At 46.0% G+C, this 15683-nt stretch overlaps 3 protein-coding genes across 4 annotated transcripts in view; 1 reads left to right on the forward strand and 2 right to left on the reverse strand.

The window, feature by feature from the left end:
* Positions 1-540: 540 nt before the first annotated feature.
* On the forward strand, positions 541-2155 carry LOC123059958 (protein MAO HUZI 4, chloroplastic). Of its 2 annotated transcripts, XM_044482518.1 has the most exons (7): positions 541-700; positions 777-936; positions 1078-1178; positions 1271-1399; positions 1517-1605; positions 1703-1808; positions 1945-2155. In XM_044482518.1, the coding sequence occupies exons 1-7, from the start codon at positions 653-655 to the stop codon at positions 1954-1956; spliced, it is 645 nt and encodes a 214-aa protein (XP_044338453.1). In that variant the 5' UTR covers positions 541-652; the 3' UTR covers positions 1957-2155. The 2 variants fall into 2 exon arrangements, with proteins under 2 accessions (XP_044338453.1, XP_044338452.1); XM_044482517.1 differs by having other exon boundaries at positions 1703-2155.
* LOC123059957 (endonuclease 2) lies at positions 2112-5851 on the reverse strand. The gene is made up of 7 exons (XM_044482516.1): positions 5416-5851; positions 3359-3463; positions 3136-3275; positions 2915-3007; positions 2762-2829; positions 2583-2656; positions 2112-2478 (listed from the first exon to the last, which is right to left on the reverse strand). Exons 1-7 carry the CDS (start codon positions 5708-5710, stop codon positions 2348-2350), a joined length of 906 nt encoding a protein of 301 aa, XP_044338451.1. The 5' UTR covers positions 5711-5851; the 3' UTR covers positions 2112-2347.
* Positions 5852-9831: 3980 nt separating this feature from the next.
* The window catches only part of LOC123059959 (endonuclease 2), a gene marked incomplete at its 5' end in the record, with an annotated part of 7173 nt that continues 1321 nt past the window's right edge, over positions 9832-15683 (reverse strand). Inside the window, 6 exon segments of the mRNA XM_044482519.1 lie at positions 9832-10207; positions 10315-10388; positions 10495-10562; positions 13097-13189; positions 13288-13427; positions 13509-13613. Of these exon segments, the coding sequence (XP_044338454.1) occupies positions 10077-10207; positions 10315-10388; positions 10495-10562; positions 13097-13189; positions 13288-13427; positions 13509-13613 (611 nt within the window).

The raw sequence follows: 15683 nt of genomic DNA on the forward strand, positions 1-15683 counted from the left end.
GCACGTGTCGGCGAGGAGTCAAGGCTCGGCACATGGGCAACATGGCTACAGTTTGAGGTGAGGATGTACGTACTAATAATGGATCGTGAAGCTGGACGTGGTTGAGCACGGACGGTGGTGCTGGCGGCCACCGCCCCCTCCCACTCCGGCGGGACCCGCCACCCCCACCGACCTGCCCTTCCCTTCCCAAGATGGTAAGGCAAACGAAATCAGTGGACTAGTCACTCAATCCTTCCTACCATACCACGGAAGTGAATCCTCTAACACCCTTCCGTTCTTCACTTCTATATGATTAAGGCTAAAATGATTTAAATTAATTTGCAAATTACAAATCTACTTTATACACTTACAAAAATTACATATAGATAAAATTAATTTTAAATTTATTTATCTCAATAGTAACTATGTACAGTGCCTACTTAAATAGATAATACAGTGTTTGCTACAGTATCCATGACTTTTCTTTTGTGTTTTACACTAGTTTGCACTGTAGCTATGTTAGAGGATCCACTTCCCCATACTTCCCCATACGACACCACACCACACCACAGCTCGGCGCCTTGCCTGCTTCGCCACTCCCACTAGTACAAAGGGGAAGGAGGGGGAGGCCCTCCCCCCCCTTCTCCTCCTTCCTCCCGACCCCCGGCAGGAAATGGCGGCCTCCTCTCCCTCCGCCCTCGCGCTCTCCCCCACCACGCGGGTAAGCCATCAGCTTCGCTACCATCCTTGTGCCTTTGCTTGACTTGTTTCTGCTGACTTCTCGCCTGCTGCTGCAGGTAGCTGGCTCGTCCGTGCTGCTGGCGCTGAGGCGGACGCCGGCGACGCGCCTGGCCGCGGTTTCCTCCGGCCAGCTCCGCGCCTGCTCTTGGGGCGCGCTGCGCCATCTCCGGCCGGAACCCCCCCGCTCCAGGGCGCCTCTGCTCCGGCCTCGCGCATGTACGCACGCACGCCACGCTTCTCTCCCTCTTTCTTTCTTTTCACCAAGAGATGGCAGTTCCACTCTAGTATCCGGTCGACGACCTCGCAAGGCCATGGGTTGACTGACTGACTGAATTCATTCTTGCTCCCGACGTACAGGGCTGTCGACGTCCCAGATTGCCAGCTCCGCCTTCACCCTGGGCACCGTCGCCGTCCTCCCCTTCTACACGCTCATGATCGCCGCCCCCAACGCCAACATCGTAAGCCCACCATTGCTCCCGCGACTTCAATTTTTTCACCCGGTACACGAGGCGGCCGGACTCATGTCTCCTTCTTGCTGCTGCTGCCGCAGACTAAGCGCACCGTGGAGAGCACCGCCCCGTACGTGGCGCTCGGCCTCCTCTACGCCTACCTGCTCTACCTCTCCTGGACCCCCGACACCATCCGCGCCATGTTCGCCAGCAAATACTGGCTCCCGGAGGTCAGTCAGCAGTCCTCACACTCTCTGAATGTTCAGTACAAGTATTGTGCAGTGTCTGAATGTTCTTGTGCCTTAGCAAAAAGTATAACATGTGTGGTTCCTCGATCTCGCGTGTAGTTGCCTGGCATTGTGAGGATGTTCGCGAGCGAGATGACCGTTGCCTCCGCCTGGATCCACCTCCTTGCCGTCGACCTCTTCGCCGCAAGGTCAGTTGGCCATGTTTTGTTTGCTTTCAAGTGTATGTGATTGTGAGGACTGTGGTGGTAGGTGTTCATGTTTTCCTTGTTCTGGCTGGTGATGCAGACAAGTGTACCAGGATGGCATCAAGAACAACATCGAGACCAGGCATTCGGTTTCGCTGTGCCTGCTCTTCTGCCCCATTGGGATTGCCGCTCATGCGCTCACTAAGGTACTGGCGGGTTCCACAGGTCGACCGCACTGACGACCGATTGCGTGTAGGCAGGCTCCCCTTGTTTAGATGGCTCAGATCGTGAGATTCAGATATATGAATAAAATTGATTTGATGCACCATTTGTTCCATGTAGATTTCACATTGATTATTCCCACCCATTCAATTGGAATTGGCTCGAGCAACTGAATCTACTCTTCATACAAGGGCTAGGACAGCTTATTTGTACTATGTGAGTCATGTCACGAAGAAATGTACATCTAATTTATATCATGTCTCAGATTTAATGGTGAGACACAAATGTAAAGAAATGAACTGCACTTGCGGATTGGGTTATTGTTCAAGCACATAGTAGACAAATAGAGGGTTTATACTACAACTTTACAACAACTGAATTTCTGAATGCTCTGCCAAGGTTGCGTGATTCTTATTACAGACTGTGTAAACCTATAGAAGTGGTAATTGATCAATCTGGCGTGTCAGCGGCAGCTACAATACCTTCCAGCCCGTATATCTATATGTGTACAAGTATAGCTATTTTACTGTATGTATAACGGCGTGGTATCTGCTTTCTTCTTGTCGAATATCCGGTTGAGTATCAAGGCCAGCCTTACGCCGGCCTGTGCTAGTCTCTTCTCCACAACCGGGTACCGGGTGAAGTAATAATCATCTGCATTTCGGAGGAGTTGCCAACCATTAGCACTGCACTCTGGCTGGCAAAATGCATACACTGCTTTAGGTTTTACAAGTACTGCTGTGAACATAGACACTGACCTCCTAGGGTGATGTTCTGCACCACATCTTTGTAGGCGTAGTTGCACGACAGATTTATGCTCTCAATCGCGTAGCTGCAAGGCGGATTCGATACCATGCCATGTCAAATCTTGCGATCGAATTAGTTGTACAGGACACGAACTGGAAAAAAAGGGGAAGCAATGGGATATGAATCCTACTCGTTTGCGCAGGTCGCCTTCTTGTTGGCGCAGTTTTCCCAGTGACCGACATCGTCGGACCATCCCTCCTGCAGATCACAGCTAGCATTAGAAACACAGCAAAGCTATTGGTGGCAGTATTTTCAACTGTCAACAGTCTTGTGGTGTACAGACAGTGAGGTTCGTCTGGAGTGCATCCACCATGGTGTCCATGCTCTTGTTGTAGAAGTCTTTCATCACCGTGTCGATGATGCTGACATCCCACACCTGCCAACACACATAAGAAACATTCCGACAAGTTCAGTTCAGACCGAAAGACATAACAATGAACAGAGCTCCTGAATGCAGACACAAAATGTAATGCTTGACGGAAGGCATGGCGGGAGGATACGTACGTGGTGGAGGTTGGCCTTCCTGCGGTACCAGCGCACCATGATGGTGTTGCCGCCCTCGTCCTCCTCGTAGCCGACGTGCAGCGGCTGGTGCACGTCGCCCACGAAGTGCGCCAGGAACATCAGGCTCTCCGTCAGGTTGTCTGCAGATGGCCGTGAATCAATGTCGTTCAGATTCAGAAGCCCCTGTTGCATATGTTTCGACAGTGCGTTGGGGGGCACTTACACGAGCTCTTGGGGGAGTCCCCGTAGGTGTAGAGCTGGTCCGTGTAGTTGTTGATGGCCCCGACGACGCACATCCCCTGCTCCCCGCGTGAGTTGTGGCAATCCCCTGAAATTCACACAGCCACATGAGCCCACGATCAAAAACCCAACACAAACTTCAACACTTTATGCCTGACTCTTCTACTAGTGTCTGCTACCACACTGCCTAATCATCTTGTGAAATTTTTTCACTTGCTAGTCTATTCATTTGGCGACCGCACGTAATATATCCACTAATAATGCCGTCGCATATATATATATATATATATATATATGCTTCATTAATAATAATATAGTATTCCCTCCGTAAACTAATATAAAAGTGTTTAGAATACTAAAGTAGTGATCTAAACACTTTTATATTAATTTACAGAGGGAGTAGGTTAGTATGTGGTCACATCCATTCCATCATCATCCATGTGACCATGTGACTGTGATCGCCGGCGTCCGTCCGTCCGTCGCGCTCGCTCGCGGGCAAGCCCACATGCCTGCCGCGCAGCGAAAGAGAACAAGCACAGCGATATTCTGTTGTCGCCCGATCAGATCAGATGGCAGCAGATCGGCCTCACTTGCCCACGTGCAGTTCTTCCTTTTTTTGAGGGAGTGCAGTTATTTAGGTGATCTGATGAGATGGAGGAACACTGTCTGCTCTGCTCTGACGAAAACGATCGGTGGAATCGTGTCGGGGGATGCGTGAAGCAAGCAAACTAATTAGGCTCAGAGAGTGGGAGAACCCTTTGTCTTGACTCAACCTCTCCCCTCCCCAACAAGCAACATCGCCGGTTGGTCCCGGATCACAAGATGGCATATATGCGATAGGCATGTGCAAGCAATGGATCTGCCGATACCTCCCCCTCATGCATGCAACCAATCTTATCTCAAAACAAAATTTCTTGTTATATTGTCCTACAAATGTTTATATTCCTTTATTCTTAAAAAAAACTCTTATTTTCTCTTCGTTGTTAGCAAATCCCCCGTCAGTCCGTTGTCTTTCTTCCCCCTTCCGTAAGGTAAGCCGGCGAGCACTTGTGGATTCGCCTCCCCTCTGCCTGCTGCTCCGGGCGCTCGGTGGCGGGGAGGAGAATCCTGGTACCTCGGCTTCTGCTAGTAGATAAGTTAGGGTTTTAGTCCACGCAGGACGCTCGGATGGATGACGACGCTTCTTCGAGTCGGTCTTTCGGACATTGATCCTCCTTCAGTTCGTCTATCGGGACGGATTAGAAGGAGCGCCGGTGTACACTCATGACAGCTTCTCGAGGCAGCGAGGTTAGTGTTTGTCATTGTGTGTACGCGACGACGAGATTTGGTGTTAGGTTTTTTATAGATCAATTAAAGGGATCAACGACGACGACTACGGCTCCATGGCACTGGTCCTTGGGGTAGGTGTACGAAACTTCCTGGCCATCATCAATAAGGTCAAGCCGACTCCGGTATGGGAGCGACGACAACAGGGCATCGGTGGCTCGTTCTGACGGTAGCAATGGTCGTTCGGTGGTTCAGAGACCTCATTGTATTTTTAAAATCATATTGGTTTTTTTTGTATTTTTGATAATTTTTTTTATAATAGATCTAAGTCTTTTCGGCCAAAAAAAAAAGCTGAATGTGTGACAATACTAGTGCATTTTCCCGGTGCATTTGTTTCGCCGTTTTGCTAATTCCATGTCGATGTTTTTTCCCCTGTAAATCTCAACCCTCTAAAACTGCGCATTCGGTAGACTTACACTAAGCTATAAATACAATTTCAATATTCCTACACGAAAAAGGGTAGGCACATAATTGTCTTACAATGAACATCCTAGACAATTGTTGAATATCAAAGTCATTGGTTTATCTGGACATGTGTATTTTTTTAAAGACTATATGCGTTGTCAGAAAATAGAAAAGCATTTTCTTGTTGGTTTAGCATGCGGTAACTAGTCATGGCGTTAATTAAGCTCTGTTCGGTTTGCATCAGAAACCATAATTGATTGAACTAGAAAGGTACTACTAGGAAAGAGGGGGGGAGTAGGATGAACTGACGGGAGAAGTTGAAGTTGCAGACGTTGGGGGTGTTGGCGTAGTGGAGCGGGCTGGCCCAGTGGTAGCGGAAGCGCATGGTGTCTGCCCACGGGCACATCGTCGACAGCTCCCCGCCCGCCGACTCCGGCAGCAGGTCCTGCACCGCCGCCGCCGCCTCCTCCGACAGGTACTTCTCGGCGATCTTGCAGACCATGATGTGGCCCTCCTTGCCCCACGCGTCGGCGCGGCGGGGCGCGGAGGCGGCGAGCAGCGAGACGAGGAGCAGCAGCAGCGGCTGCGGGCGCGGTGCCGCCATCTCCTCCCCTCTGCTCTGCTCTGCTCCGCCTCCTTGCCCTACTCTGCTTCTTGCGCCGTTGACGGAGGAAGGGGGCAGGGGAGCTGGGTCCTCTGCCTCTTTTTCTTTTCTGCTGGTCGTCTTGGGATGGGGAAGTTGCTTCGTGTTTGGGCTTCCTTTATGTACTCCGGGTCTCGCAGGCCGCAACGTGACGTATAATTTGGTGGCACGACGGTCTAACAGGGCCGGGCTGATCGTGGCCCAGAAGAACTCTAACAGAGAGAGTCCATATGCTGCATTTTGAATTTTGCAATTTTAGTCACGAGTTTAGGAGCTCAAATTATGAAGCTCACAACTTAGCGAAGCATGCTCTATCTTTCGGTGGTGGCCGCCATGTTTGGTTAGGACACCCCGGGAATCTACCATTCGTCCCTGTAAATATCGTGACGAATTAATAAAGCTTCGCAACGTTGCCTATTTTTTCTTTGAAGGCTGGCGACGAGATGTGCAAACTCAGTGCTGCAATATCCCAATCTCCATTTTTCTAAAAAAAAAATTGGAAACCTCAATGTCCATAATGTTTTTTTTCTTTTGTTCAAATACTTTGATTGCCTTTAAAATCAAACGTTTTTTCACACAATTCGAAAAGCAATCATGCACATAACTTCGAAAAAATTGCATAAACAAAAATATCTAGCCGACGACATGTACAAATCACGTGTTGCTCGTGTGTGCATCGGCCCCCGTCCTCAACATGTGCACCGCCCCCTCCTCTGGCGGACCTAGAGTGCATGATTGGATTGCCATTTGTGTCTTCTTCAAAAATTCTCTCAACACTAAATCTAAGGAGCTCGCATCCAACATGATGAATTGGTTCTCCTTGGCTATCTGTTCAGTTGTGGCTCGACGCTCCTTAATTTTGAGCCTATGCGCCTCCTTCTTCTTATCAATTCGTCTTCCGTCTTGCATAGCATCCCACCTTGCCCTCCTCTCTTGAGGTCTTCTTCTCCTCCATCTCCACTTTTTATTGTGTAATCTTCTCCGCATGCTCATTCCTTGTCCTCATCAAGTCTCAGATTTTTTTTCATTGCACATTTGCTAAAAAAATTCACGGTCACCTCGCATTCAATCAAACAAGCCGAAACAAAGGTAAAGGATGCCTTTTTACCTCATTGAGACGTTTCTGGTCCGACATTGGACTCGGAAGGTGTCGAGTTTCACCCGCCTTCGGAATGAAGGAAGAAGGGGAACACCACAACCCGTCTTCTTCTTCCTTTTCATTGAAGGCCACTGCGGTACAAGCAGGAGGAGGATGACACCTACATGCGGTGGCATAGGGTTTTTCACCTATGTGCCCGACTCGCCATCGGCATTGGTGGACGAGATACTGGCATAGGCGGTGGAGGGAGGCCGTCGGAGGCGCAACACTTGTTGAAGTCTTGGGATCCAACTCCAAACCAATGGACTAGGACATGGGGGTTGAGGCGGCGTCCATGATGTCGTCAACATGGACTGGAGACGACCGGAAGTGGTTCCAGACGGCGCTACAATAAATGAGAGGAGGCAGCAACATGGGTGGAAAGAGTTGGTTCTCTGCCCCTTTTTGGGGGGCAACCTTTCTTTTCTGTTGGTCTTCTCATGACACGGGGAAGTTCCTTCTGATTTGGGCTTCCTTTGTATACTCAGGGGGTCGGGTCTTGCAGGCCACGATGAAATGTTGGGGAGCCCCAATTTCGCACGTAGGACGACGAATAGCCACCAATGCGCACCGCCTCAACGCATTTTGGGCCAACCAATATGGGGGCCGGGCACTCATATTTTTCATCTTCTTTCATTATTTCCTTTGTATTTCTTGTTTTTTACAATGAGAACTGTTCATGAATCTCAAATTTCAAAAAAATGACCGGAATTGTTAATCTTAATTTCAAATAATTCGCAAATTTTAAAAATGTTCATAAAATTTTAAAAAATTCTTATAAATTTTAAAAATGTTCATGGACCTAACTCTCACCATTTTTCTTAAAAAGTTAACCAATTAAAAAAGATTTCTGATTCAAAAATGTCCATGAATTTGATAATTGTTTGTCAAATATTTTTTCATTAATTTTAGAAATTCTTCCCAAATTTTTAAAATGGTCAAGATCTCAAAAAATGTTTGCAAAGTTGTAGAAAAAGTTTGGAAATTCGAAAAATATTCACAATTTGATAAAATGTTCATGAATTAGAAATTTTTTCATGATTTCTCATAAGATGTTCACGAATTTTAAAGATGTTCGAAAATGAAATAGAAAATAAAAATAAAAAGGAAAATAATAATAAAATATAAAAGTAATAAAATATAAAAATTAGAAAAAAGGGAAGAAAATTAAGAAGAAAACTTAAAAATAGGGGAAAATACGGCCTGAATGGTTATATAACCTTTGCAAATCGGAAGAGAGAGCATGCTGTTACGGGTTAAAAAGGAACCACAATTCTATTTATCGCATAGGTCAGAGAAAATTGACGAAACACAAAACTTCTGTCACGAGCATGACGCGTCAATTGGCCCGGCCCATTCGCATTTTGTCACCCTACCAGTTTTCCTTCCTTTTTTATTTTATTTTTCAATTACGTTCTCACTTTTTATTTTCAGTTTTTCACTTTTTATTTGAAGTCAGATATATTGTAATTGTGTTTGAATCTGTGAGCATTTTTAGAATTTAATGTTTTTTTAAATTGGCATTTTTGTTCGAAATTGACAAACATTTTTTAATCAAAAAAGTTTTTTAATTCATGATCATTCTTGAATTAAAGAACTTCTTTTAGAATTTGTGTGCAATTATTGCAATTTTTTTTTGAATTCGTGAACAATTTTTTAAATTCATGATATTTGAAGTCGTAAATATTTTTAAATCATGGAGATAGTATGATATCCCGCACATTTTTCAGATTGTTGAACATTTTTTAAAATTTGGAATAATTTCCAAATTCGTGAAGTTTTCTCAGGTACTGGCGTGTTAGGCTGGTCGCTCGCATTGATTATCGGTTATGTGTATACACCCGTGGTTTAGATGGCTTAGGTAGTGTGATTAGATATATGAAAAAAAATTAATTTGGTGCACCATTTGTTCCATATATATTTCACATTGATTATTTCCACCCATTCTATTGGAATTGGCTCAGGAAACTGGATGCACCTGCCACCATGGATCATAGAAGGTTAGATCAGCTGATTTGTACTATCTAAGTCCTGTTTCGAAGAAAGGTACAACTAATTTATATCAGGTCACAAATAAACAGCGACGCACAAATGTAAAGGAATGAAAGAAGTTGAGAGAAAATAAAACGTGGCTTTGAACTTCACTTGTAGATTGGTTATTATTGTTCAAGCAAACAGTCTATTATAGACGGTTGAATTATATTACAACTTCACAACAATTGAATTTCATGTTCGTTAAAATTTCCGAATAAAATTTTAAATATTATAGAATTTTTTAGAAAGTAAGAATTATTTTTAAAATAATAATTGTTTTAGAAATTCACGATTTTTTTTTGAATGAACATTTTTTAGAATTCAGAAACAATTTCTGAAATTCATGAACGTTTTTGAATCGGCAATGTTTTTTGAAATTTGCAAACATTTTTTAATCAACAAACTTTTTTTAAATTCATGAAAATTCTTGAATTGAAGAACTTCTTTTAGAATTCGTGAGCAATTATTGTGAATAGTTTTTTAATTCAGGAATATTTTTTAAAATTCATGATTTTTTGAATTCATAAACAAGTTTAAATCATGGAAAGTTCATGAAATCCCAATTTTTTTTCAAATTGTTGAAAGTTTTTTGAAATTGGAATAAAATTAAATTTGGTGCACCATTTGGCAAAAAATTAAATTAATTTGGAATTGAGATATATGAATAAAATTAATTTGGTGCACCATTTGTTCCATATTGATTTCACATTTATTATTTCCACCCATTCTATTGGAATTTGCTCAGGAAATTGAATGTACTCGCCACCATGGATCATAGAAGGCTAGATCAGCTGATTTGTACTATCTGAGTCCTGTTACGAAGAAATGCACAAGTAATTTATATCGGGTCACAGATAAACAGCGGCGCACAAACGTAAAGGAATGAAAGAAGTTGAGAGGAAATAAAACGTGGCTCTGAACTTCACTTGTGGATTGGCTATTATTGTTCAAGCAAATAGTCTATTATAGACGGTTGAATTATATTACAACTTCACAACAATTGAATTTCTGAGTGCTGTGCCAAGGCTTTGTGACTCTTATTACAGAATGGCAAACTTATTGAAGCGGTAATTTATGAGAAACTGGCGTGGCAACGGCAGCTACAATACCTTGCAGCCCCGTATGTATACACTTCATGTACAAAGTATAGCTCTTTTACTGTACGTATAACGGCATGGTATCTGCTTTCTTCTTGTCAAATATACGGTTGAGTATCAGCGCGAGTCTGACGCCGGCCTGTGCTAGTCTCTTCTCCACGACCGGGTAGCGGGTGAAGTAATAATCATCTGCATTTCGGAAGAGTTGGGTAACCATCCATGCATTAGCGCTGCATGTACTCTAGCCAGGCAGAACTCACAAGCACTGCTGTGAATGTGGACACATAATCACGTACCTCCGAGGGTAATGTTCTGCACCACATCCTTGTAGGCGTAGTTGCAGGACAAGTGTATGCTCTCGATCGCGTAGCTGCAACGTGGATTCGGTGCCATACCATGTCAAATATTGTGATCAAATTAGTTGCACACAGGACATGAACTGAAAGAAAGTGCAAGTGTTTGGATATGAATCCTACTCATTTGCGCAGGTCGCCCTTTTGTTGGCGCAGTTCTCCCAGTGGCCGACATCGTCGGACCATCCTTCCTGCAGTTCACGGCTAGCATTAGCATTAGTGTTTCTTTTTTTTTTAAAGCAACATGGCTTTATTACTCAACGTGCGGGCAAATCGCCCATAACCCTATATATTGAGTATAAGAATTATTAGAAAGTATATGATAGACTAGGATTTGGTCCTGTCTTGTCTTGTACTTTAAATTAGTCTTTGTACTCCTGTATATATATGCACACGAGGCTGAAACAATACAATCAACAATAATTTCATTAAATCTCTCTCTCCCTTCTAACATGGTATTAACCTAATCGATCCTAAACCCTAGCCGCCGCCGCTTCCGCACCCGCGCGCCGCCTTCGGGGCGGTCGGTCTACATGACCGTCGCCGGGGGCCACGCCGCCCGTACCTAGGTTTCGTCCGCTGGTCGTGTTGACCGGCTGCCCTAAAGTCTTTTTCCCGATCCCTTGCTTCGGGTTTCTCTCGCCGATCGTTTTGATCGGTGTCTATTTTTTAGTTTTTCGATCTAAAATCGGTTTGTGTCGCCCGCCGTCATCGTCGACCCTCGCACGCCTCCACTCCGACTTCGGCATCGACTACACTATCGTCTTCTCCGACTCACAGCCTTGCGTGCTACGCTGAGGCCCGGAACGGCCGCTGTCCACGCCTCCGTCCGCATGTCGGTATGCGCTGACAGTCGTCGCCTTGATCCGATCAGGGATCCTACATCAAGTCAACCTCCATCCACTTCAAGCAGGATCGGACGGGACATACGTGCGTGGGTGCACCGGCTTTGCTCGCATGGCGTGCGTTGCGCTAGCCCGATCCGTGTTGTGTGCACACGTTGGCTGATTGTTTGTATATACGTACAAATCAACTTCCTGTCCAGCACGTGTGGTCTTTGCTTAGTTGCATGCTCATGTGACGCGACCGCTGCAGAACCCGTCGTCTCCGTCTTCGCGTCCAGTCACTCCATCTTCATTGCATGTTTGGTCTGATCAGTTGTATACATGCCTCATCTACACCGTACGATCGACCTGCCCGTTGGTGTCGCGCACCTTCGCAGGCCTCATAAAAAACGTCCCGAGTTCAGCATGCACCTCCACCGATCGAGCAACGGGTTGCCGCTGCGTCGTCCCATCGGGCCGCAACGCCGCCGTCCCGTGGTTTTTTTCCGGCTGCACCGACCCGCGTCACCGCTACGTCGCCCCTTCAGACCATAGTGTCGCGGCCCGCGGTCCCAGCCACCCCGAGGTTGTATGCTTCAGGCCGTCCCGTGGCTGCACCGACCCTCGCGCCGTCGCTGCGTCACCCCATCCGGTCATAGCGAGCGTGGCACGCGGTCCACGCCGCTGTCCTAAGATCGTCCCCGCGGCTGCACCGACTCACGAACCGCCGTTGCGTCGCCCCTTCGGGCCGCAGCGTCGCGGCCTGCGGTCCCCGCCGTCGCCCCGACCCGCCTGCCGCCGCTACGTCGCCCCTTCGGGCCCTAGCGCCGCGGCCCGTGGTCCACTTCGTCGTCCCCGCGCGCCGACTTCCCGTGATATGCGCCGCGTCGTCTCCCTTGGCGCGAGAACGCCACTGTCTGCGCCGGTCTTCGTCACGCTGTCAGGATTCTTCGCCTACTTCGAGCATCGCCACCACGCTTCTAACCTAGCCGCCACTGCCGCCGCTCTTCTTCGGCCGCTGCCGCCGCTACCCTCGTAGCCGCCGCAGCCGCCCGTCCACCCCATTTGTCTTCGTCCAGCTCCAGTCCGTCGCCAGCGTCGCTGTCATCTACCCCGACCGCTTCATTTACTCCGACAACCGTGGGCGACATTGGCCCCGCGCCGATTGGCCCGCAACCGTCGTCGAGTCCTTCTCTGCTGGCCTCTCCGACTTCTTCGACATGGCGTATGGCTCGTGCAAGTCCCAGTCTACGCATGTCCGGTGTTGGCAACACCACCGCGTGCCTTCGTCCACGACGTGTCCTCGGGCCTGGCAAGCCTGGTGCCAGCGCAACGCGTCGTCAACAATGTTTTCTTCCTAGCGCACCCCTACTTTGACACCACTGCGCCCATGCTAACTCGGCGCCCCCTTGCGCCCGTGACTCCACGGTGACTTTCTCGACACCAGCTACCCCGACTCGACATCGACCACGGTATTCTTCGCACGGCTACCTCAATCACGGCTTCACCACCCACGCTCTCGGCTACATCGTCGGTTTTCACTCCAGCCACGGCTCCGCGATGCATCGGCCGTTACGACTAGGGGTGGGGTGGGTGGGGGGGGGGTCTGTTGGCTTACCTTCAGATTCTTCTCCAGTCTTACCGTCTGCCTCGCTACCGTTGTGACTGCGGGGTGATATTGAGTATAAGGATTATTAGAAAGTATATGATAGACTAGGATTTGGTCCTGCCTTGTCTTGTACTTCAAATTGATCTTTATACTGCTATATATATGCCCATGAGGCTCAAGCAATACAATCAACAATAATTCCACCAAATCCATCTCTCCCTTCTAACAATTAGAAACACAAGAGAGCGGCCGGCAGTATTTTGAGTTGTTGGCAGTCTAGTGGTGTGCTCACCGTGAGGTTCGTCTGGAGGGCGCCCACCATGGTGTCCAGGCTCTTGTTGTAGAAGTCCTTCATCACCGTGTCGATGATGCTAACGTCCCACACCTGCCAACACACACCAAACACTCCGAGAAGTTCAGTCCAGACCAAAAACCATACCAGCTCTGATGAACACGACTCCTGTGTGGCAGGGATACACGTACGTGGTGGAGGTTGGCCTTCCTGCGGTACCAGCGCACCATGATGGTGTTGCCGCCCTCGTCCTCCTCGTAGCCGACGTGCAGCGGCTGGTGCACGTCGCCCACGAAGTGCGCCAGGAACATCAGGCTCTCCGTCAGGTTGTCTGCGTTTCGATGCGAGCCAATGTTGTTAAGAAATCAGAATTGTTGCGTGTTCTGACAGGAAGTAAGCTCATGGCACTTACATGAACTCTTGGGAGAATCCCCGTAGGTGTAGAGCTGGTCCGTGTAGTTGTTGATGGCCCCGACGACGCACATCCCCTGTTGCCCGCGAGAGTTGTGGCAGTCCCCTGAAATTTACCCAGCCACATGAAATCACGCTTGGTTGATGCTCAACGGTCATAACAATTGTGCCCGCCCGGGCCCGGCGGTTCTACCAGTCAGTGTCAGTCTCTGCTAGCTACTACACTGTCTAAAAAGCTAATTTTTTTAAATAATACATTTTTAAATTAATTTGTATAAATATTACGACTATATATTTATTTTCAAAAATAATACACCATCGGCCTGCTGCAGGCTGACTGGGCCTACTGGACGCCAATTAGTCCCAGCCGGCTTGCTGCGGGCCGACTGGACGCCAATCAGCCCGTGATGGGCCGACTAGGTGCTTGTGACCATTTTTCCTTTTCTGTTTTTGGTTTTAGTTGTTTTTTTTCTATTTATTCTAGCTATCAAATGAATCTGGTTTGTGTTGAAACTTTTTGCATAAATTACTAGCAATATTAACATGTCACATATAAATTTTCATAATTTTTGAAAAACCACATATTTACATTTGTATTTGATAGCTCCTGGTGAATATAGATAGGGTTTAAATTTATTTATCCAAATTGGATTTTTTTATAAATATTAAAATATTGAGGAGAATAGTTTAATTTTTTTTGTGAAACAATTCGAGGAATTTTTTTTTGGCTTATGAAACAATTTTTGTGAAACAATTTGAGGAACATAAGCCAAAAAAATATTCTCAAATTGTTTCATAAGCCAAAAAATAATTTTCCTTAAATTGTTTCACAAAAATTGTTTCAAATTGTTTCATAAGCCAAAAAAGTATTCTCAAATTGTTTCATAGAAAATTTAAACTATTCTCCTAGATATTTTAACATCTATAAAAATAAAAGAAAATCAATTTGTATAGATAAATTTAAATCCTATCTATATTCACCAGGAGCTATCTAATACAATTGTAAATATGTTGTTTTCCAAAAATTATGAAAATTTAGATGTGGCTTGTTAATATTGGTAGTAATTTATGCAAAAAGTTTCAACACAAACCAGATTCATTTGATAGATAGAATAAATAGAAAACAACAACTAAAACCAAAAACAAAAAAAGAAAAATGGCCACATGCACCTAGTCGGCCCGCAGCAAGCCGACTGGAACTAATTGGTTCGCAGCAAGCCAATCGGCCTGCGGTGGGCCGACTAGGCGATGCATTATTTTCAAAAATAAAAATATCGACGTAATATTTATGCAAATTAATTAAAAAATGCATTATTTAAAAAAAGCGTCTAAAAACATCTTGTATTTTTTTTATTTCACTCCCTGGTCTAGTCGTCGCGACATCAGATTATCTGTTCATTTGGGACCACGTCCACATGTAACATTTGCAGTAATTGTGCGCCTCACGTTGCAACACATGCAATAATAGGATAGTATGTGGACACATTCATCATCATCTATGTGATTGTCACTGCGATTGCTGTCGCTGGCGTCGTGGCCGTGGGCAAGGCCACATGCGCGTGGGGAAGATAACAAGTACTTATATTTGTTACAGCGACATTTTGTCATCGCCAGATCAGATCAGATAGCAGCAGACCGGCCTCATTTGCTCACGTGCAGCTATTCAAGTGATATGAGGATGAGGAAAACGACCTGTTCGGCGGAGCGGTGTGGATGGAATCGTGTGTGTGTGTGTGTGTGTGTGTGTGTGTGTGTGTGTGTGTGAAGCAAGCAAACTACGTAATTAATCTCACCCTCTCCAACAAGCAACATCGCCGGTCGGTCGGTCCCGGATCGTGAGCTAGCATATGCGGTCGGGATGTGCAAGCAAAGGATCTGCCGATACCTCCCTCATACATATAGCCAATCTTATCTCAAAAAATCATTTCTTCTTATATTGTACCCCCTTCGTTCACAAATATAATATATTTTGAATATTTCAATATGAACTACATACTCGCAGAAATGAATGAACAAACACGCTAAAACGTGTCTATGCACATCCAATTAAAAAAAGTTACTAAAACATCTTTATGTCCATGAATGAACGGAGGGAGCACTACTAAGATTGTTTATATTACTTTATGTTGTATACAAAATGTGTATATTTTTCCTTTTGCTTTTAGCTAACGCCCCC

This window comes from Triticum aestivum, chromosome 3A (assembly GCF_018294505.1).
Source record: "Triticum aestivum cultivar Chinese Spring chromosome 3A, IWGSC CS RefSeq v2.1, whole genome shotgun sequence".
Taxonomy (NCBI): Eukaryota; Viridiplantae; Streptophyta; class Magnoliopsida; order Poales; family Poaceae; genus Triticum; species Triticum aestivum.

What these genes read in the sequence shown, in the direction of transcription:
- LOC123059958 (XM_044482517.1), top strand. Translation starts at nt 653, where the DNA reads ATGGCGGCCTCCTCTCCCTCCGCCCTCGCGCTCTCCCCCACCACGCGG. An exon ending in TCTGCTCCGGCCTCGCGCAT is followed by an intron (nt 937 to 1,077) that starts GTACGCACGCAC and finishes CCCGACGTACAG; the next exon opens with GGCTGTCGACGTCCCAGATT. An exon ending in GCAAATACTGGCTCCCGGAG is followed by an intron (nt 1,400 to 1,516) that starts GTCAGTCAGCAG and finishes TCTCGCGTGTAG; the next exon opens with TTGCCTGGCATTGTGAGGAT.
- LOC123059957 (XM_044482516.1), bottom strand. Translation starts at nt 5,710, where the DNA reads ATGGCGGCACCGCGCCCGCAGCCGCTGCTGCTGCTCCTCGTCTCGCTG. An exon ending in GGAAGGCCAACCTCCACCAC is followed by an intron (nt 3,008 to 3,135) that starts GTACGTATCCTC and finishes GTGTGTTGGCAG; the next exon opens with GTGTGGGATGTCAGCATCAT. An exon ending in CACTCCAGACGAACCTCACT is followed by an intron (nt 2,830 to 2,914) that starts GTCTGTACACCA and finishes TGTGATCTGCAG; the next exon opens with GAGGGATGGTCCGACGATGT.